The 22,934-nt window shown below is 34.6% G+C and overlaps 1 protein-coding gene across 2 annotated transcripts in view; it reads left to right on the forward strand.

Annotated features, from left to right (window-relative positions):
* Nucleotides 1-13,307, forward strand: part of LOC117316113 (NPC intracellular cholesterol transporter 1-like) — a 45,811-nt gene extending 32,504 nt beyond the window's left edge. The window contains exons 15-22 of one of the 2 annotated variants that reach the window (XM_033870608.1): nt 3,288-3,409; nt 3,867-3,999; nt 5,697-5,755; nt 6,383-6,524; nt 7,792-8,023; nt 8,467-8,580; nt 9,266-9,428; nt 11,932-12,212. In XM_033870608.1, the coding sequence (XP_033726499.1) occupies nt 3,288-3,409; nt 3,867-3,999; nt 5,697-5,755; nt 6,383-6,524; nt 7,792-8,023; nt 8,467-8,580; nt 9,266-9,428; nt 11,932-12,047 (1,081 nt within the window). In that variant the 3' untranslated portion in view covers nt 12,048-12,212. Of the gene's footprint in view, nt 1-3,287; nt 3,410-3,866; nt 4,000-5,696; nt 5,756-6,382; nt 6,525-7,791; nt 8,024-8,466; nt 8,581-9,265; nt 9,429-11,931 lie in introns of both variants that reach the window. The other variant, XM_033870607.1, reaches the window with a different exon arrangement.
* Nucleotides 13,308-22,934: the final 9,627 nt, after the last annotated feature.

A 22,934-nucleotide genomic window follows, 5' to 3' on the forward strand; every position in this document is an offset into this window, starting at 1 on the left:
ATACAGTACATCTATAAACAGTACATCAATATACAGTACATCAGTATACAGAACATCTATGTACAGTACATCTATATACAATACATCTGTATGCAGTACATCTATATACAGTACAGCAATATACAGTACATCAGTATACAGTACATCAGTATACAGTACATCACTATACAGTACATCAATATACAGTACATCAGTGTACAGTACATCAATATACAGTATATCTATATACAGTACATCAGTATACAGTACATCTATATACAGTACATCTATATACAGTACATCAGTATACAGTACATCAGTATACAGTACATCTATATACAGTACATCAGTATACAGTACATCAGTATACAGTACATCAATATACAGTACATCAGTATACAGTACATCACTATACGGTACATCAGTATACAGTACATCAATATACAGTACATCAGTATACAGTACATCTATATACAGTACATCACTATACAGTACATCAATATACAGTTCATCAGTATACAGTACATTTATATACAGTACATCAGTATACAGTACATCAGTATACAGTACATCTATATACAGTACATCAGTATACGGTACATCTATATACAGTACATCAGTATATGGTACATCTATATACAGTACATCAGTATACAGTACATCAGTATACAGTACATCAATATACAGTACATCAGTATACAGTACATCTATATACAGTACATCTATATACAGTACATCAGTATACAGTACATCAGTATACAGTACATCAATATACAGTACATGAGTATACAGTACATCTATATACAGTACAGTACATCAGAATACAGTACATCTATATACAGTACATCAGTATACAGTACATCTATATACAGTACATCACTATACAGTACATCTATATACAGTACATCAGTATACAGTACATCAGTATACAGTACATCTATATACAGTACATCAGTATACAGTACATCAGTATACGGTACATCTATATACAGTACATCAGTATATGGTACATCTATATACAGTACATCAGTATACGGTACATCACTATACAGTACATCTATATACAGTACATCAGTATACAGTACATCAGTATACAGTACATCACTATACAGTACATCAGTATACAGTACATCTATATACAGTACATCAATATACAGTATATCTATATACAGTACATCACTATACAGTACATCTATATACAGTACATCTATATACAGTACATCTGTATGCAGTACATCAATATACAGTATATCAGTATACAGTACATCACTATACCGTACATCTATATACAGTACATCAGTATACAGTACATCACTATACAGTACATCAATATACAGTACATCAGTATACAGTACATCTATATACAGTACATCAGTATACAGTACATCAGTATACAGTACATCTATATACAGTACATCTATATACAGTACAACTATATACAGTACATCTATATACAGTACATCAGTATACAGTACTTCTATATACAGTACATCAGTATACAGTACATCAGTATACAGTACATCAATATACAGTATATCTATATACAGTACATCAGTATACAGTACATCTATATACAGTACATCAGTATACAGTACATCAGTATACAGTACATCAGTATACAGTACATCAGTATACAGTACATCTATATACAGTACATCAGTATACAGTACATCAGTATACAGTACATCAGTATACAGTACATCAGTATACAGTACATCACTATACGGTACATCAATATACAGTACATCAGTATACAGTACATCTATATACAGTACATCACTATACAGTACATCACTATACAGTACATCAGTATACAGTACATTTATATACAGTACATCAGTATACAGTACATCAGTATACAGTACATCTATATACAGTACATCAGTATACGGTACATCTATATACAGTACATCAGTATATGGTACATCTATATACAGTACATCAGTATACAGTACATCAGTATACAGTACATCAATATACAGTACATCAGTATACAGTACATCTATATACAGTACATCTATATACAGTACATCAGTATACAGTACATCAGTATACAGTACATCAATATACAGTACATGAGTATACAGTACATCTATATACAGTACAGTACATCAGAATACAGTACATCTATATACAGTACATCAGTATACAGTACATCTATATACAGTACATCACTATACAGTACATCTATATACAGTACATCAGTATACAGTACATCAGTATACAGTACATCTATATACAGTACATCAGTATACAGTACATCAGTATACAGTACATCAGTATACGGTACATCTATATACAGTACATCAGTATATGGTACATCTATATACAGTACATCAGTATACGGTACATCACTATACAGTACATCTATATACAGTACATCAGTATACAGTACATCAGTATACAGTACATCACTATACAGTACATCAGTATACAGTACATCTATATACAGTACATCAATATACAGTATATCTATATACAGTACATCACTATACAGTACATCTATATACAGTACATCTATATACAGTACATCTGTATGCAGTACATCAATATACAGTATATCAGTATACAGTACATCACTATACCGTACATCTATATACAGTACATCAGTATACAGTACATCACTATACAGTACATCAATATACAGTACATCAGTATACAGTACATCTATATACAGTACATCAGTATACAGTACATCAGTATACAGTACATCTATATACAGTACATCTATATACAGTACAACTATATACAGTACATCTATATACAGTACATCAGTATACAGTACTTCTATATACAGTACATCAGTATACAGTACATCAATATACAGTACATCTGTATGCAGTACATCTATATACAGTACATCTATATACAGTACATCTATATACAGTACAGCAATATACAGTACATCAGTATACAGTACATCTATATACAGTACATCAGTATACAGTACATCTATATACAGTACATCTATATACAATACAGCAATATACAGTACATCACTATACAGAGGTATATGCAGAGGTATTACACAGAAAGCAATGATGCTTTAACTTCTGATGCATATCTGTAAAAGTTCTGGGGATGAACTTCATACAGGACAAAGAAATAGCAATGAATATTGCAATGCCGTAAAAGCTGTGTTGACCAGCTTAATACTAGGCATGGGTTTATTAAATTTCAGTGATGAATCTCATGATACACATTTAATTTAGAGCTATTTGAAGCATACATTATGTATATTAGACATTGAGACTTAGATACTTAGTAATTTTTTAACACCTTATAGATAATGTTAAATTGACTTTCAGTTCTCGCATTGCCCAGCCTGTATCGTCGTGGGTAGACGACTACTTTAGCTGGCTGAACTCCGGGGGACATCCTCAGTGCTGTCGCTCCTACAACAATAATGGCAGTTTCTGTCCATCTACAGGTGAGTTGAGATCTGACAGGGATTCCTAGTTAGGAGGAGGAGGAGCTGTATGATGCAGTTTTATTATTCGACATATACTTATCTGAATTTATTCATATTAAAACTTCAGTTCTAGACATCTCTCTCAAAACATCCCAAGATGAACATTTTAAGTTTTAGATATCAGTTTTCATTTTTTGCATATTAATTTCGTGACTTTAGTTTTCTTTTAATTCATTTTCATTCCAACCTTGAAAAAAAATAATAAAATTAGAGCTCCTTAAAATTGATGACTTTTGATTTTTTACAGTAGATCCTGGTGTTGAGTCAGATACTGATACAGACTCATCAGTTTACTGATTTTAAATAAACAGAACCCATAGAGTAATAACCAGACTAGACTCTTCAGGCATATAGTCTTGACTCAGTATTTCACCCTTAATGTTTCATCCTTACTGACAGTAACTTTGGATTTCAGTACCAGATAATACAAGTTTGTGTAAACCTTGCCAGCTTCATGGAGCGATCAATGGCCATCCTGTCAAGGAAGACTTTATGAAGTATCTTCCTTGGTTCTTGAGCGACAACCCAGGAACTGTGTGTGCAAAAGGGTAAGAATTCCTGCAGATCATATCACTAGTTTAAATTCTGCTCATTTAATTTGGAAAAAGTTATGTGTTACAAAGGTTATTTTAGCAGAACAGTATGTATGATATTGAATGAAAATTATTTACATTTCAAAAATGTTTTTATTAAATCAACTATATTATTGTTGCTGTGTATGGATTTAAATAACATTTTTTGTTGACTCCGATAATTTCTGAATGTCAAGGGAAATCTGGCTAACTTAAATTATCAATGGTATAGGAATAATCTAATGTTATAGTATAGAAAGCTCACAAATGACCTCGGTACGTGTAATGACCTCGGTACGTGTAGTGACCTCAGTACGTGTAGTGACCTCAGTACGTGTAATGACCTTGGTACGTGTAATGACCTCGGTACGTGTAGTGACCTTGGTACGTGTAATGACCTCGGTACGTGTAGTGACCTCAGTACGTGTAATGACCTTGGTACGTGTAATGACCTCGGTACGTGTAATGACCTTGGTACGTGTAATGACCTCGGTACGTGTAGTGACCTCGGTACGTGTAGTGACCTCGGTACGTGTAGTGACCTCGGTACGTGTAATGACCTTGGTACGTGTAGTGACCTCGGTACGTGTAATGACCTCGGTACGTGTAGTGACCTCGGTACGTGTAGTGACCTCAGTACGTGTAATGACCTTGGTACGTGTAATGACCTCGGTACGTGTAGTGACCTTGGTACGTGTAATGACCTCGGTACGTGTAGTGACCTCAGTACGTGTAATGACCTTGGTACGTGTAATGACCTCGGTACGTGTAGTGACCTCGGTACGTGTAATGACCTCGGTACGTGTAATGACCTCGGGACGTGTAATGACCTCGGTACGTGTAATGACCTCGGTACGTGTAATGACCTCGGTACGTGTAATGACCTCGGTACGTGTAATGACCTCGGTACGTGTAATGACCTCGGGACGTGTAATGACCTCGGTACGTGTAATGACCTCGGTACGTGTAATGACCTCGGTACGTGTAATGACCTCGGTACGTGTAATGACCTCGGGACGTGTAATGACCTCGGTACGTGTAATGACCTCGGGACGTGTAATGACCTCGGGACGTGTAATGACCTCGGTACGTGTAATGACCTCAGGACGTGTAATGACCTCCGGATGTGTAATGACCTCGGGACGTGTAATGACCTCGGGACGTGTAATGACCTCGGGACGTGTAATGACCTCGGTACGTGTAATGACCTCGGTACGTGTAATGACCTCCGGATGTGTAATGACCTCGGTACGTGTAATGACCTCGGTACGTGTAATGACCTCGGTATGTGTAATGACCTCGGTACGTGTAATGACCTCGGTACGTGTAATGACCTCGGGACGTGTAATGACCTCGGTATGTGTAATGACCTCGGTACGTGTAATGACCTCGGTACGTGTAATGACCTCGGTACGTGTAATGACCTCCGGATGTGTAATGACCTCGGTACGTGTAATGACCTCGGTACGTGTAATGACCTCGGTACGTGTAATGACCTCGGTACGTGTAATGACCTCGGTACGTGTAATGACCTCGGTACGTGTAATGACCTCGGTACGTGTAATGACCTCGGTACGTGTAATGACCTCGGTACGTGTAATGACCTCGGGACGTGTAATGACCTCGGTACGTGTAATGCCCTCAGCTTATTGATCCTAATTCTTTGTCTACAGGGGACATGCAGCCTATGGGAGTGCTGTTGATCTTATTCACAACAAGACCGGTGTTGGAGGTAAAATTCTCTCACATTGACAAACTTTGCGTCACATGGAAATAATTGTTTAAAATCTTCATGAGAAGTCCCTCCTTCAAAAAACTATAGTTTCAAACTCTACAAATGTTGAATATATGTTGAATGTTTTGAAAAATATACCACATGGAAAAAAATCTGAATCGTGTTTATTGGATATAATAACTCAGTATATATAGTTGGAATTTCTTGAAAATTACTGTAACAAAATATTAAGCTTCGCAGATATTGAACTTTTGAACATTATTTATGATAACCTCCACAGTTGTCCGATGTTTAACTTTTGAACATTATTTATGATAACCTCCACAGTTGTCCGATGTTTAACTTTTGAACATTATTTATGATAACCTCCACAGTTGTCCGATGTTTAACTTTTGAACATTATTTATGATAACCTCCACAGTTGTCCGATGTTTAACTTTTGAACATTATTTATGATAACCTCCACAGTTGTCCGATGTTTAACTTTTGAACATTATTTATTATGACCTCCCCAGATCTTTAACTTTTGAACATTATTGATGATAACCTCCACAAATGTTTAACTTTTGGACATTATTGATGTTCAGCTCCACAGATGTTAAACAAAATCGTGTTATTTTACAGCTACGTACTTCATGACGTACCACACCATACTGAAGACCTCCACTGACTACATAGAGGCTCTAAAGCATGCTAACTCTATATCCCAGAACATCACAGGTTTGATGAAGTCCAAGGGGAAGCAATACAAAGTATTCCCTTACAGGTAGATATGCTGATTCCACGTACATCCCCATGAAATAGACTACCGTAGAAATTATCATTTTGGAAGGTTCTAGCTATTTTCTTTTTGTTTTTAAGTACAGAAAAAAAATTCTGAAAAATTAATGTTTTGACACGCGATAACAGTAACTGTTCAAAATTTCCTCAAAAATACATCCTTTATTGCAAACAAAAATACATCCTTTATTGTAAACAAAAATACATCCTTTATTGTAAACAAAAATACATCCTTTATTGTAAACAAAAATACATCCTTTATTGCAAATAAAAATACATCCTTTATTGTAAACAAAAATACATCCTTTATTGTAAACAAAAATACATCCTTTATTGTAAACAAAAATACATCCTTTATTGTAAACAAAAATACATCCTTTATTGTAAACAAAAATACATCCTTTATTGCAAACAAAAATACATCCTTTATTGTAAACAAAAATACATCCTTTATTGTAAACAAAAATACATCCTTTATTGCAAATAAAAATACATCCTTTATTGTAAACAAAAATACATCCTTTATTGTAAACAAAAATACATCCTTTATTGTAAACAAAAATACATCCTTTATTGTAAACAAAAATACATCCTTTATTGTAAACAAAAATACATCCTTTATTGTAAACAAAAATACATCCTTTATTGTAAACAAAAATACATCCTTTATTGTAAACAAAAATACATCCTTTATTGTAAACAAAAATACATCCTTTATTGTAAACAAAAATACATCCTTTATTGTAAACAAAAATACATCCTTTATTGTAAACAAAAATACATCCTTTATTGTAAACAAAAATACATCCTTTATTGTAAACAAAAATACATCCTTTATTGTAAACAAAAATACATCCTTTATTGTAAACAAAAATACATCCTTTATTGTAAACAAAAATACATCCTTTATTGTAAACAAAAATACATCCTTTATTGTAAACAAAAATACATCCTTTATTGCAAACAAAAATACATCCTTTATTGCAAACAAAATAAAAGAACTCCTCAAAAAATTAAACAATCAAAATAAAATCTTGATTATATGTTGTGTTTTCAAATCGACAAAATATCTTTGATATCAATTTTTAACTAAAAACTGTTATTTTCAAGGTCCTGTTATCAGCCAAAATAGTTAGAAAATGTTGATTTTTGAAACTTAAATTGCAAAGTTGTTAATAGATATATTGATTTGGAGGTCTAATATTTTCAACAGTAATATAGTCTCACTGTTAATGTTCCTATTTGTTTTGCAGTATCTTCTACGTGTTCTACGAGCAGTACCTAACGATGTGGAAGGCAACTATCCTCAATCTTTCCCTCTGTGTGATCGCCATATTTATCGTGACATTCCTGCTTCTCGGATTTGACATCTTTTCGGCGTTGATGATCGTCATAACTATCCTCATGATCATCATTGACATGCTTGGCTTCATGTATCTATGGGATATCTCGCTCAATGCTCTGTCACTAGTCAATCTGGTCATGGTACGTTTCAGTCAGCCAATCATAACTGTTGTTTCAAAAGTTTAATGCTGACAACTTCATTCTGAACTTTACACTTGTTTCACTTAAATTAAGTGGATAAATGTTGTCAGCTTTTTCAAAAAACAAATTTCACAATGTTGATTAAGGTACTTATAAGACAGTATGATATTGTGTTACTGTAAATGGGGGCTGCAGTAGCTCAGACAAATATTTGACAATATAATCCCACGTGAAGAGCCAAGCTAAACATTCTATACAGTCACTGTTTGTGTTCTTGGGCACATTACCTTAATAGCTTTGTAAAACAACTGGTATTCAGTATGTATAATGAGGTATCCACCAGTTACTACAAGGATTCCTTGGTTACTCTGACTGTTTATGTATGTTTTGAGCTGACAACACTGAAATGTATGATTTATAAAAAAAACTGTTTTGATTTACAGGCGATAGGTATCTCTGTGGAGTTTTGTGCCCACATCACACGTGCGTTTGCTGTCAGTCTTCTCCCAACACGCGTAGAAAGAGCGAGAGACGCGCTGGCACACATGGGTAGCTCTGTAAGTTATTAAAACTGAAAATGTACATCTATGTTTCTGAAGGCCAACTTGACAATATATCAGATAGAAGAACCAACACTCCTCCCTTCTTCAAATAGTGGTTATGTTCCTGGATAGTGCTGAATATTTTTGTAAATCTTTTCAGTGGCAGGAATAATTATCTTCTTTATTGTGACCTAAATGTCATCATTAATGTCAATTTGTACATCATTATCACTTCAAGACCACATGTTCAACAGAAAACCAAATCAACAGAAATGTAGATCTTCCTGGAGATGTCCACAATCTCTAGGTTGATTTTTTTGTTAAGATGTTTCACATTTATTTATCAACAGTTATATATAAGATTCTGATCAATACCAAAGTCCCTTTGTAGTCAAACATCAATTTAATTTTCATATGTTTGAATTAAACTAAATTTTGAATCTATTACTCCTTTCCATCAAAGCAGAATCACACATACATGTTTTATGCTTCTGGACGTGGGGAATTTTTTCGTCTGAATTATTTGAAAAACTCCGGTCCTTAAAGAAGGTGTTGAACACTCCTTAAATGCTTTATTTATTGGAAATACTTCACCAAAAAAGTGACCTTGAACACCTGTTTACCTTGAACACTTCGCCAACATTGGTTTTATGTTCGAATATGACTTTGACTTCAGTTTAAATGTTTCTTTGTCCTACAGGTTCTCAGTGGAATAACACTAACCAAGCTTGGAGGCATCATTGTGATGGCATTCTCCAAGTCTCAGCTCTTCCAAGTTTTCTATTTCCGAATGTATTTGGGAATGGTAGTTTTTGGTGCTAGCCACGGCCTTATCTTCCTACCAGTACTTCTTAGTTATATAGGTAAGTTATACAAAATGTACTGTGCTTTGTTGGTGATGTTAGGTCAGACATGGGGAATATTATTTGGTATTAAATTCCGAATTCAGTGTTTTGAAAAAACTGTGCCCTCATATTTCTCTCTTAGATTCTCACAAAAAACAGATATTGTAATATTTTAAGAATCTGATGCTTTCCCTGTAATTTTAGTTGTTTTTTGTTGTTGTTTTTTTTTTCCTTTTTGGTAATGATCTGTTTCCTAACGATTTTCTATTTGTGAAATTTTACCAGATTTAAACTTATTCCAAGATTTAAATGATTCATTTAAACTATTTCATAGATCAGAACAGCAGTTTTGTAATTGCTTGACAGAAATCTTGGAATCTTGATGTTGATTTTTCTTTCATGGTTTGTCAACAATTTCAGCCATTTGTTGATTTTATGCATGGAAATAAAAATCAAATATCTAAGGGACATAACTCTCCTCAGTGTATGATAGTATATACTCGGGATGAGAGATACAGGGAACTACTTATCATTATTGGTCATTCTTCTTGTACTAACCAGAAATTCACACCTTTTGCTTCTACAGAATGCTGTTAAACAAGTTTTTAATTAATCAGTTAAATATTATGTTGCACTACTTAGATTTTTTTTTTTAACATTTAAATTTTCACTATTTTTCTTTCAGTTCAGTATTATTACTGTATATTGTATTTATTTTTGTCATTAAATAAATTGATAAGTTAAATATTATTTTGGTTAATTGAATATTATTTGGAACCAGTAGTATGAAAAAATGAAATTCAAATGTTAGATTATTCATTCTGTATTTGTTCAATGAAGAATATTTTTAATCCTCAAAGATATACATGTGCAATGTTGCCATTTTTATTTAAATATTTGTTTAAAATTATTTTTTAGTTTTTGTTTTTGGTTGGTTTTTCTTTGGGGGGTGGGGGGGGGGGTTCAATAAAAAGTAGTTTCTGACATTAAGGATATTACATCTGTTAGTATTGGAAAACTCTTGCTTGGCATTGCATGATTTTGGGTCAGCGCAACAGATTTTCAGGGCTGCTTCATACATACCTTTTTATATGCATTTATTTTCTTAAATAAAGATGGTGATGTGTAACATTAAATAAACCATTTCACTTTCTGGGTTCATTGGATTGCTTGGATTATTACTGAAAATTAGCAATATATAGATCTTAGCAAATTTTGTTTCTCAATTTAATAGATATTTTAATTTTGCTGTTTTCACCTTTGTTGATTTTGTTGTTTTGTTTGTTTACCTGTGGGGTAGCCTGTTTCACCTAATATTTTAACACCTCCCACTAATCCACTGACATATTCATTTATTTTCCACTTTATATTTCACTATTTCACACTAATCACTAACATGTTTAATATTAACTCCAGACACCCGCATTTATTTCCCTTATTTATTTTTGGCATGAATTTACTAACATTTCACAAGCTGCATGAAGATTTTCTGCCTTAAGTCTGAATTTTTTATGTATCTAGATTAATTTTTTGTTTTTACAATTTTTATGACCCTGAAACATTCTAAAGTAGCATTGATGCTTTCTTTTTTCATTCAATCTGTACCATTTTGAAGATGTCGAGCGCCCTGCTCCTTCATAGCGAGGTTACCATATACTTTATATAAAAGGAATGCGCTTAGCAAAACCATGCACAGGTAAAAGTTCCCATCTATGAGGAAAGGAACTATTTTGTGTTTTAATTTTAGCGCACCATACATTTCAGTAGGTTATCAAATTCTATAACTGATTTATCAGAGTCGGTTGTGTTTATTTCAGTAGATTATCAAATTCTATAACTGATTTATCAGAGTCGATTGTGTTTATTTCAGTAGGGTATCAAATTCTATAACTGATTTATCAGAGTCGGTTGTGTTTATTTCAGTAGATTATCAAATTCTATAACTGATTTATCAGAGTCGGTTGTGTTTATTTCAGTAGATTATCAAATTCTATAACTGATTTATCAGAGTCGGTTGTGTTTATTTCAGTAGGGTATCAAATTCTATAACTGATTTATCAGAGTCGGTTGTGTTTATTTCAGTAGATTATCAAATTCTATAACTGATTTATCAGAGTCGGTTGTGTTTATTTCAGTAGTTTATGAATTCTAACTTATTTATTTGAATCAGTTGTGTTCATTGATTAAAATACAATCCAAGATAGGCTGATTTTCGTGAATGTTTGAGACAGGCTTGCCCCAAAATATTTCATATATTTATTTTCTGAAAATAGATTTTAAAACTTTTGTATAGTACATAAAAAATCAGACTGCATGACACCCAGTATTACTGTATGCCATTATCTAATCATTCTCACTAACATATCAGTTTTTATTTTGAATTTGAACAGAATACTCATTCATACACAAATGTCCAATCCAAGGTCAAGGTCATTCAGGCTTATCACAGGGTTTTTGTCTAATTGATTTGAGATGAATTTGGCACAAAAAGTAATCTCCTTTACTGTGTTTTATTTCACAGGTCCGCCATTGAATAAAGCGAAACTTTACAAAAGCCAGAATTCAAATCTGTCAACTGCAACCCTTGAGAAGTATGACCGCTTTGACACTGTTGATCACATTAATACTAGGTTATGAGGTATATAAATGACATTGTTAACGGTTTTAAACTGGTTTTCATTCCACAGGGCCACCACTGAATAAAGCTAAGTTGTATAGACAGCAAAATGCCAAAAAATCCTCAGACCACATCCAGGAACAAGATACAGCTGGCCTGACGGACAACGATGAATTAAATGATGAGCCCCCAGATTACCAGTCCTTGTAGTCATGGTGATATAGCAAGTCATGTGATAATTTATAGTCAAACATTGTCGTTAAAGGTCTGGGAACTTATCCAGTGATACCAATATCCTATGATTCAATGATATGAAGGTTGTGTGTTACTCTACCTACTGTTACTGGGAGTTTGTGACAGAGTGATCTCCCTTCTCAGATTTCACTAAAACCACGAATTGGATTAATTTTTAACAATATATATATATAGTTTTGTGTTAGTTGTGTCATCAAGCTGCAATCAAAAGCTATTCATTCATAATATGTTTCTGGGTTGGTAAAGGTAAATGGCATTAATTTGAAGAAATTTCTAGCTTTGGAATGAAATTGTACTGCAAGTGTCAAAATTTAACAGAACTACCTTGCAAATGTCAACAGAAACTTGAATTTCATGACTGAATCATCATTAATTATAGTTAGGTAGTACTTTTTGTGAATTGATATCTTATTCATTTAATTTATAATACTTTAAAGTTAAAATGGGGTTATTTTTAACTGAAGAAAAAACCTTAAAAGACCTTTATAATTCTATACAAATGATTTGATTTGAATACTACGGGTATATTTTTGAACTCACTTTGAAAGGAGATCGTGATACATGTTGAATGTATCTGTAAAATTAATTTCTTGTTCTTGGAACTTATGGTGAGATAGTTTGACTATCTATCAGATATATTGTAACCACTTCACCATTATGTAAACAAACATGTTGTTTGTTGATTTTCACCATTATGCAAACAAACATGTTGTTTGTTGATTTTCGTTCTTGCCGGATATGTGATAAAAATACTTGTGTGCATATGTTTGACCACGACACTACCACTCTGCCTTATCCAGCCATTGGTTTAGGAACAATTCTCCAAATGATGTTTGGTCATTTCATTGTCCAGTTTCAGTGTCTCTACTTGTCTACAGAATCCATGGTAATTGTATTTGTATACATGTTATTTATCTTCGGTTAAATTTTGCCATTTTTGTGAGCATGTGTTCAATACTGATCATGAAGTGACAACGTTTTAAAAAAAAAAAATCCTTCACTTTGTAATGTTGAATGGAATATGAGAGTGCCATTGTACTGATGCACTGGTAAGCAATATCAATGTGATTGAAGTGATCAGGGTATTATGTTTAGGGAGATCGACTTTGTCATTTCACATTTAAGTGATCAGGGGTAGGTTTGGGGAGAACATTATCATTTCACATTGAAGGACATATTTAAATATATAACCTAACAGTATTTGTAAATTCTTGATATCAAAATGTTTAAAACCAGAAAATGATGCATGGGAAAAAATTCTACTTTAAGCTAAAGTTTTAAGAGTAACATGTTATATCTGAAGTATGTGTAACATTTCTGTATGTTATATCTGTATATTATATCTGTATATTATATCTGTATATTATATCTGAAGTGTAACATTTCTGTATGTTATATCTGAAGTGTAACATTTCTGTATGTTACATCTGTAGTGTAACATTTCTGTATGTTATATCTGTATATTATATCTGTATATTATATCTGTATATTATATCTGAAGTGTAACATTTCTGTATGTTATATCTGAAGTGTAACATTTCTGTATGTTATATCTGTATATTATATCTGTATATTATATCTGAAGTGTAACATTTCTGTATGTTATATCTGAAGTGTAACATTTCTGTATGTTATATCTGAAGTGTAACATTTCTGTATGTTATATCTGAAGTGTAACATTTCTGTATGTTATATCTGAAGTGTAACATTTCTGTATATTATATCTGTAGTGTAACATTTCTGTATATTATATCTGAAGTGTAACATTTCTGTATATTATATCTGAAGTGTAACATTTCTGTATGTTATATCTGAAGTGTAACATTTCTGTATGTTATATCTGAAGTGTAACATTTCTGTATGTTATATCTGAAGTGTAACATTTCTGTATATTATTTCTGTATATTATATCTGAAGTGTAACATTTCTGTATATTATATCTGTAGTGTAACATTTCTGTATGTTATATCTGAAGTGTAACATTTCTGTATGTTATATCTGAAGTGTAACATTTCTGTATGTTATATCTGAAGTGTAACATTTCTGTATATTATATCTGAAGTGTAACATTTCTGTATGTTATATCTGAAGTGTAACATTTCTGTATATTATATCTGAAGTGTAACATTTCTGTATATTATTTCTGTATATTATATCTGTAGTGTAACATTTCTGTATGTTATATCTGAAGTACGTGTAACATTTCTGTATGTTATATCTGTAGTGTAACATTTCTGTATGTTATATCTGAAGTGTAACATTTCTGTATATTATATCTGAAGTGTAACATTTCTGTATGTTATATCTGAAGTGTAACATTTCTGTATGTTATATCTGAAGTGTAACATTTCTGTATGTTATATCTGAAGTGTAACATTTCTGTATGTTATATCTGTAGTGTAACATTTCTGTATGTTATATCTGAAGTACGTGTAACATTTCTGTATGTTATATCTGAAGTGTAACATTTCTGTATATTATATCTGAAGTGTAACATTTCTGTATATTATTTCTGTATATTATATCTGTAGTGTAACATTTCTGTATGTTATATCTGAAGTACGTGTAACATTTCTGTATGTTATATCTGAAGTGTAACATTTCTGTATGTTATATCTGAAGTGTAACATTTCTGTATGTTATATCTGAAGTGTAACATTTCTGTATGTTATATCTGAAGTGTAACATTTCTGTATGTTATATCTGAAGTGTAACATTTCTGTATGTTATATCTGAAGTGTAACATTTCTGTATATTTTTTATAGTCTATAGAGTGACACTTCTGTTATATCTTTCATGTGTATTTTAATAGAAAATGTAGTAAACACTTGTTCTGTATTAAAACTGCTCTTGTAGTAAAACTCAGAATTTCGTTTTGGAAATGTGTAAAAAGTCAACAGTATGTAGCTACAAAACTTACCGAACAAACTGCGTACCTTACAGAATGATTGAATGAACATTGTAACATTGTCTGGTACAATGTATATGTCTTGTTTAGATGTTTGTATGAAGCATTAGATACATAAACTATTCATTATCATCATCATTACACATATGTAGTCCTAATATCACAGATCATCTATATCAAAGATTTTTAATCAGTTAATGTATTCATCCAACAATAAGCCCATGTCTTGTAATAAGCCTGTACCTGATAATAACCTCATTCAGGTTCAGTTAAAATACTAATTAACGTATTTTTGTTATTCGACAATGAGCCCACCCGTATTTTGAGTCGATTTTGATGTGTTAACCCCCAGGGCTTATAACAAGATATATACGGTAATACCAGTGTTTTTTATTTATATTATATTTATGATGAGATTATGTAATATATAAATATATATTCATTATGTTTTACATTGTCAAGCTCATTCCAATGCATGTTCATATTTGTTTTGTATTATATAATGTCATGCGAGATTGTTGAATGTATTATTACCATGGGAAGTGTCCTGTATAAACTATGAAATTCAAAAGTTTAAAATTTAACTTCATATAACATTGTATATATATATATATTTGTATCGGTAAATTCCTCAATGTTCCCGGTATCCTTTACATTATCATGTGGAAGGGTATTGTTTTATTGGGCGAGAAACACAGGGATGTACTTCAGTGATCACCATGGTATTAGACTTTACAATTATGGGAAACTGCGGCCACAGTTTTGTCCATAAGGATTAAAGTTACATGTTTTTTTAACTTAAGGGTTTAAGTCATCAAATAATCCTTTTTGATATATTGCTAAGGAGAGCTTAAATATTTGAAATAAGATTAGTGAAGATGTATTAAATGTGAATGTGGGATTTTAAGGAGAGATAATTTGTAATAAGATCAAGGTAAGCTAAGGGGAGATAATTTGTAATTTGATCATTTCAATAAGATAATGGAATCAGCGTTTTCTGAGTAACCAGGTTCCTGATTCTCTGGGCTATGCTGAGATTTCAAATGCAAACAATTGTTTGTTAAGGAAGAATTAAGTCCTTATTAATTAATCAACAGTAAGTAGCATAACAGTAAATTTTGAACACGAAGCACATATCTTATAATTTTGCTTCACAGCCAAAGATTTAATGGTGATGAAACATTTAATACTATCACTTACGTTATTTTTGTGGTGACAGAATGACATTGTGTGGTGCTAGACTGATCTCTGGTATCTCTCGCAGTGTTTGGGTAAATTTACTGCTGAAAGGAAGAAATAGTGCGATGTCTCCTATACCTTTTGTGATGTTCTATTACCGAGTAGTTAATATATACATCTCTGTCATAAGATGAAACCATTTCCACAATTTCTAGGAAATATTTTGGAAGTTAAGTGGAAGTGTTGTAGAATTCAACAAGAATACCTTTTATTTGTTCAAGTACCTACAAAAAAAAAAAAAAAAAAAAAAAAAAAACACCCAGCCGACTCAAATGACAAAGCAGAATGGGAGAGCATAAACCTTTTTTCAGTGGACAAGAATGATTTCTATCAGTTGAAATCTGTAATATCGGTACATCTGGCACGTGTTTCCCGTGTAACAGAGACTTTCTGTAAGGAATGTAGTCATTTATCATATTTTTGTTTACTTGTTAATGAAGATAATTCTTTCATTACTGTACAACAATCTACCGGTATATATGTTGTACAGTCCTTATAACGACATGGTATATACATGTTGTACAGTCCTTATAACGACATGGTATATATATGTTGTAGTCTTTATAACGACATGGTATATACATGTTGTACAGTCCTTATAACGACATGGTATATATATGTTGTAGTCTTTATAACGACATGGTATATACATGTTGTATAGTCTTTATAACGACATGGTATATATATGTTGTACAGTCTTTATAACGACATGGTATATACATGTTGTACAGTCTTTATAACGACATGGTATATATATGTTGTAGTCTTTATAACGACATGGTATATACATGTTGTACAGTCTTTATAACGACATGGTATATATATGTTGTACAGTCTTTATAACGACATGGTATATACATGTTGTACAGTCTTTATAACGACATGGTATATATATGTTGTAGTCTTTATAACGACATGGTATATACATGTTGTACAGTCCTTATAACGACATGGTATATACATGTTGTACAGTCTTTATAACGACATGGTATATACATGTTGTACAGTCTTTATAACGACATGGTATATACATGTTGTACAGTCTTTATAACGACATGGTATATACATGTTGTACAGTCCTTATAACGACATGGTATATATATGTTGTAGTCTTTATAACGACATGGTATATATATGTTGTACAGTCCTTATAATGACATGTTCATGTGTTTGTAGATGTGTATATTCATCTTATATAATTATATAATTTGTGGAAATGTACACCTGTGGAGGTGGACAAACTTAGTGCTATATATAATATCATAAAAGTGCTTTTTACAGGTATACTCTATACCTAGTGAACAATTTGATCAGATAGTTTGGTGTGTACTTAATTTTGTCTTTCATTAAGTCATTTAAAAAGTGTGAAATAAGACTTTTAATCTGCAATCAATATACAATTCCTACACAACCCAAGCAGAAAGCGTATATAGAGATTTGATGACGGACATTCTACCATTTTGAATTTTCATGATTTTTTATGACATTTGAATGCTGGTGTTGCAGGTTGTACTGCAGGTTCTGTGTTAAAAATTCATGTTCTTTAGTACTACCTTGTATATGACCCCTCACACCAATAACTACTGAATGGAGATTGTCAGTTGGATGTGTTCAGTCTCCCCAATGTATATAACTTACACCAAGTCGGTAGCGAGATCATTGTGAAATAAAGTGTGAAGTAAAAGAATGCTATGTGTGAATGAGACAATTATGGAGTAATGAAACTAAATAAATAATTCAAATGAAAAAAAAAGTCTTAATTATCATTTTTTGCGTTTCCTGAAAAGATCCATTCCTCATGTACAGTACATGTACTTGTGTTTCCATACTGAAAATTTGAAGGTTAAAGGTCATCATCATTTACCTGGTACTATGAATAGAAAATTAAAATGTATGGTTGGCTAGTTAATGGGGACAGTTTGACTTTATGGCAGTTGTGAAATTTAATTTGACCACGAAGGAATTGTACTTTTAATTGAATAGGTGATCCATCTATAATCTCGGTAGTATTTTATTTGCTCACCTCGTCCAAAGGACCAAGGTGATCTTATACCATACCATGGCGTCCAGCAATCGTCTGTCAAAAATTACCTTGTAAACACGATAACTTGTGTCAATATCAACCAAATTTGATGAAACTTTGTACACAGCCATATATTGACAAGATCTCGGATGAGTTCGAAAATGGAAATTATTTGACAGTAATTTACAGAGTAATTGCCCTTTGTAATAATATTATTATTTTACATTGTGAATACGATAACTCCAGTAAATGTCAACCAAAATTGATGAAAATTTGTATGAAGCCATCTATCGACAAGATCTTGGACAAGTTTGAAAATGGGAATAATTCAACTGTAACTGACAGAGTTGTTGCCCTTTGTAATAATATTACCAGGTAACAATTTTTTTATCTCACCTGGCCCAAAGGGTATATCTTTTTAAACGCTACTAGTCCTGACAAACTAAATGGATTTTGAAGAAATTTGGTCTGGAGAATTATTTGGCAATGTTGTATGAATTGAGGATGCGACACCCTTGGGGCGGGAGAAAGGGAATAAGGGAAATATACACACAAAAAAATAGAAATTGGAAAAGAAGAGCTTTAAAATACTTGTTCTTTTTCAACAATGACAACATTTAATCAACCTATAGTTTGGACCATTTTTGGGAGAGTCCGTTCAAAAGTAGGAAAATATTTGAAATTGAATATCAATCAGTATTTACATATTAACTGAAATGTCCAGGTGAGCGGTACAGGCCCTCTGGGTCTCTTGTTAGAGTAAGTGGTCTGTCTACAAGCATAGTAGTATTTTATTTGCCACAAAGGCGACCCCAACTTCTGTTATATTGAGAAAATCATGAGTACTTACTGATCTTTGTTCCTTATTCCGACGTTCAATTGGTTATCATGATTAAAGTGTTAAAGAAACCATACGGGAAAGCTAAAAAAAATAGCATCTATGGTTTTCTGGTTTCTTGGAAATAACTTTATATCCTCATATATGATTAGCTGTACGTATATGACCTCTTATATGACTGGCTGTCAATATCTTGTTCACACTTGTCCTCACATATGACTGGCTGTTGGTATGTCCTTGACACCTGTCCTCACATATGACTGGCTGTTGGTATCTCCTTGACACCCGTCCTCACATATGACTGGCTGTTGGTATCTCCTTGACACCCGTCCTCACATATGACTGGCTGTCGGTATCTCCTTGACACTTGTCCTCACATATGACTGGCTGTCAGTATCTCCTTGACGCCCGTCCTCACATATGACTGGCTGTTGGTATGTCCTTGACACCTGTCCTCACATATGACTGGCTGTCAGTATCTCCTTGACACCTGTCCTCACATATGACTGGCTGTTGGTATCTCCTTGACACCCGTCCTCACATATGACTGGCTGTTGGTATCTCCTTGACACCCGTCCTCACATATGACTGGCTGTTGGTATCTCCTTGACACCCGTCCTCACATATGACTGGCTGTTGGCATCTCCTTGACACCCGTCCTCACATATGACTGGCTGTTGGTATCTCCATGACGCCCGTCCTCATATATGACTTGCTATTTGTATCTCCTTGACGCCCGTCCTCACATATGACTGGCTGTTGGTATGTCCTTGACGCCCGTCCTCACATATGACTGGCTGTTGGTATGTCCTTGACGCCCGTCCTCACATATGACTGGCTGTTGGTATCTCCTTGACGCCCGTCCTCACATATGACTGGCTGTTGGTATCTCCTTGACGCCCGTCCTCATATATGACTTGCTATTTGTATCTCCTTGACGCCCGTCCTCATATATGACTGGCTGTTGGTATGTCCTTGACGCCCGTCCTCACATATGACTGGCTGTTGGTATCTCCTTGACGCCCGTCCTCACATATGACTGGCTGTTGGTATCTCCTTGACACCCGTCCTCACATATGACTGGCTGTTGGTATCTCCATGACGCCCGTCCTCATATATGACTTGCTATTTGTATCTCCTTGACGCCCGTCCTCACATATGACTGGCTGTTGGTATGTCCTTGACGCCCGTCCTCACATATGACTGGCTGTTGGTATCTCCTTGACGCCCGTCCTCACATATGACTGGCTGTTGGTATCTCCTTGACACCCGTCCTCACATATGACTGGCTGTTGGTATCTCCATGACGCCCGTCCTCATATATGACTTGCTATTTGTATCTCCTTGACGCCCGTCCTCATATATGACTGGCTGTTGGTATCTCCTTGACGCCCGTCCTCACATATGACTGGCTGTTGGTATCTCCTTGACACCCGTCCTCACATATGACTGGCTGTCAGTATCTCCTTGACGCCCGTCCTCACATATGACTGGCTGTCAGTATCTCCTTGACGCCCGTCCTCATATATGACTGGCTGTTGGTATGTCCTTGACGCCAGTCCTCATATATGACTGGCTGTCAGTATCTCCTTGACACTTGTCCTCACATATGACTGGCTGTTGGTATCTCCTTGACGCCCGTCCTCATATATGACTGGCTGTCAGTATCTCCTTGACGCCCGTCCTAATATATGACTGGCTGTCGGTATCTCCTTGACGCCCGTCCTCATATATGACTGGCTGTCGGTATCTCCTTGACGCCCGTCCTCATATATGACTGGCTGTTGGTATCTCCTTGACACTTGCCCTCATATATGACTGGCTGTTGGTATCTCCTTGACGCCCGTCCTCATATATGACTGGCTGTTGGTATCTCCTTGACGCCCGTCCTCACATATGACTGGCTGTTGGTATCTCCTTGAGGCCCGTCCTCACATATGACTGGCTGTTGGTATGTCCTTGACACCCGTCCTCATATATGACTGGCTGTTGGTATCTCCTTGACACTTGCCCTCATATATGACTGGCTGTTGGTATCTCCTTGACACTTGCCCTCATATATGACTGGCTGTTGGTATCTCCTTGACGCCCGTCCTCATATATGACTTGCTGTTGGTATCTCCTTGACACTTGCCCTCATATATGACTGGCTGTTGGTATCTCCTTGACGCCCGTCCTCATATATGACTTGCTGTTGGTATCTCCTTGACGCCCGTCCTCAAATATGACTGGCTGTTGGTATCTCCTTGACGCCCGTCCTCACATATGACTGGCTGTTGGTATCTCCTTGACGCCCGTCCTCACATATGACTGGCTGTTGGTATGTCCTTGACACCCGTCCTCATATATGACTGGCTGTTGGTATTTCCTTGACGCCCGTCCTCATATATGACTGGCTGTTTGTATGACTGTCAGTTTGTAGCTCTTTGATATCCTTCCTCATACCTGACTAGCTGTCGGTATCTCTTTTACACCCTTCCTTATATCTGACATGTTGGTGGCACATGTAACCCCAATATGGTCTCTTACTCGGTATTACCCAATCCCTCATCACAGCTAGGCCCCGACGGTGGTGTAGACAAGGCATGGCCTACTGCGCATGCCCGTCCCGCCTTAAATCGCACCCACCAACCTTTTGCATTTGATTTTCCCGGGTGGCACGTAGACCTCTGTGGGCATCTCATCTGTACTGTCATCTAGATGATCACTTTCATTTCCCTCATCCACTTATAGCTAAGCACTATGCTTTTGTCGGGCGGCTTCTTTTATGTAACGCTCGCTCGCAAAACCTCAAACAGTCCTCTTGTATGGTGCAATCCCCGCACTTCACTCCGCCACCCCTAGGCTATTAGGGTAACATACATGTATCCGAAGTCGCTAAATAATTCGCCTGCGAACCGTTGCAGCAGCTTGACATCAGCAGTATATGGCTTCACGCTCAAATAATCTGCTCCAACCTATGATTCAACCACAAATAACAACGGGAGCCCGTAGGCAAATGTCTCAGCATGGCCTCTAACAAAGCTCACCAACAATTATAACACCATTATTAATCAGACCAGCTGTTCACGTCTGCGATATTGTCCATATAAAATATGCTGTATAATATTCTTTACGATGAAAGTTTTAAGTGGATGATATGATAGAAGGTCAAACTGTCGTGGTTTAATCCCAGACAGCAAGCTTACGCCGGGCCAGTGTTGGGCCAATGATTTATCGAGATTTATTTAAAATATTATAATGAGATAAAATATGGGAAAAGGTTTTGATTAGTTTTATATATTTACATGTATACGATTATTAGACAAATAAATTAATACTAATATTATCCATATTAAGAAATGTTTTAGTAAAGAAAATGTTGAAACCCATTCCTATATACTGACGTTTATATCGTATAAGTCATGGTTGTCCAACTGTCAAATCCACGGTACAAATAAATCAATCGTACTCCAATGTTGGCCTAACGTTGTACCAATATTCAACAGCCAACCAACCTCTGATGCGAAATTATTAGTTTAGTACGAGGATGGCCCAACGTTGGCCCGATGTATGATAACCGATGCCAACGTTGGCCAACCATGCCAACAAGTTCCCGACGTTGGGCCAACATGTCTGCTATCTGGGATGTAGGTATAATACAG

This window comes from Pecten maximus, chromosome 18 (assembly GCF_902652985.1).
Source record: "Pecten maximus chromosome 18, xPecMax1.1, whole genome shotgun sequence".
NCBI lineage: Eukaryota > Metazoa > Mollusca > Bivalvia > Pectinida > Pectinidae > Pecten > Pecten maximus.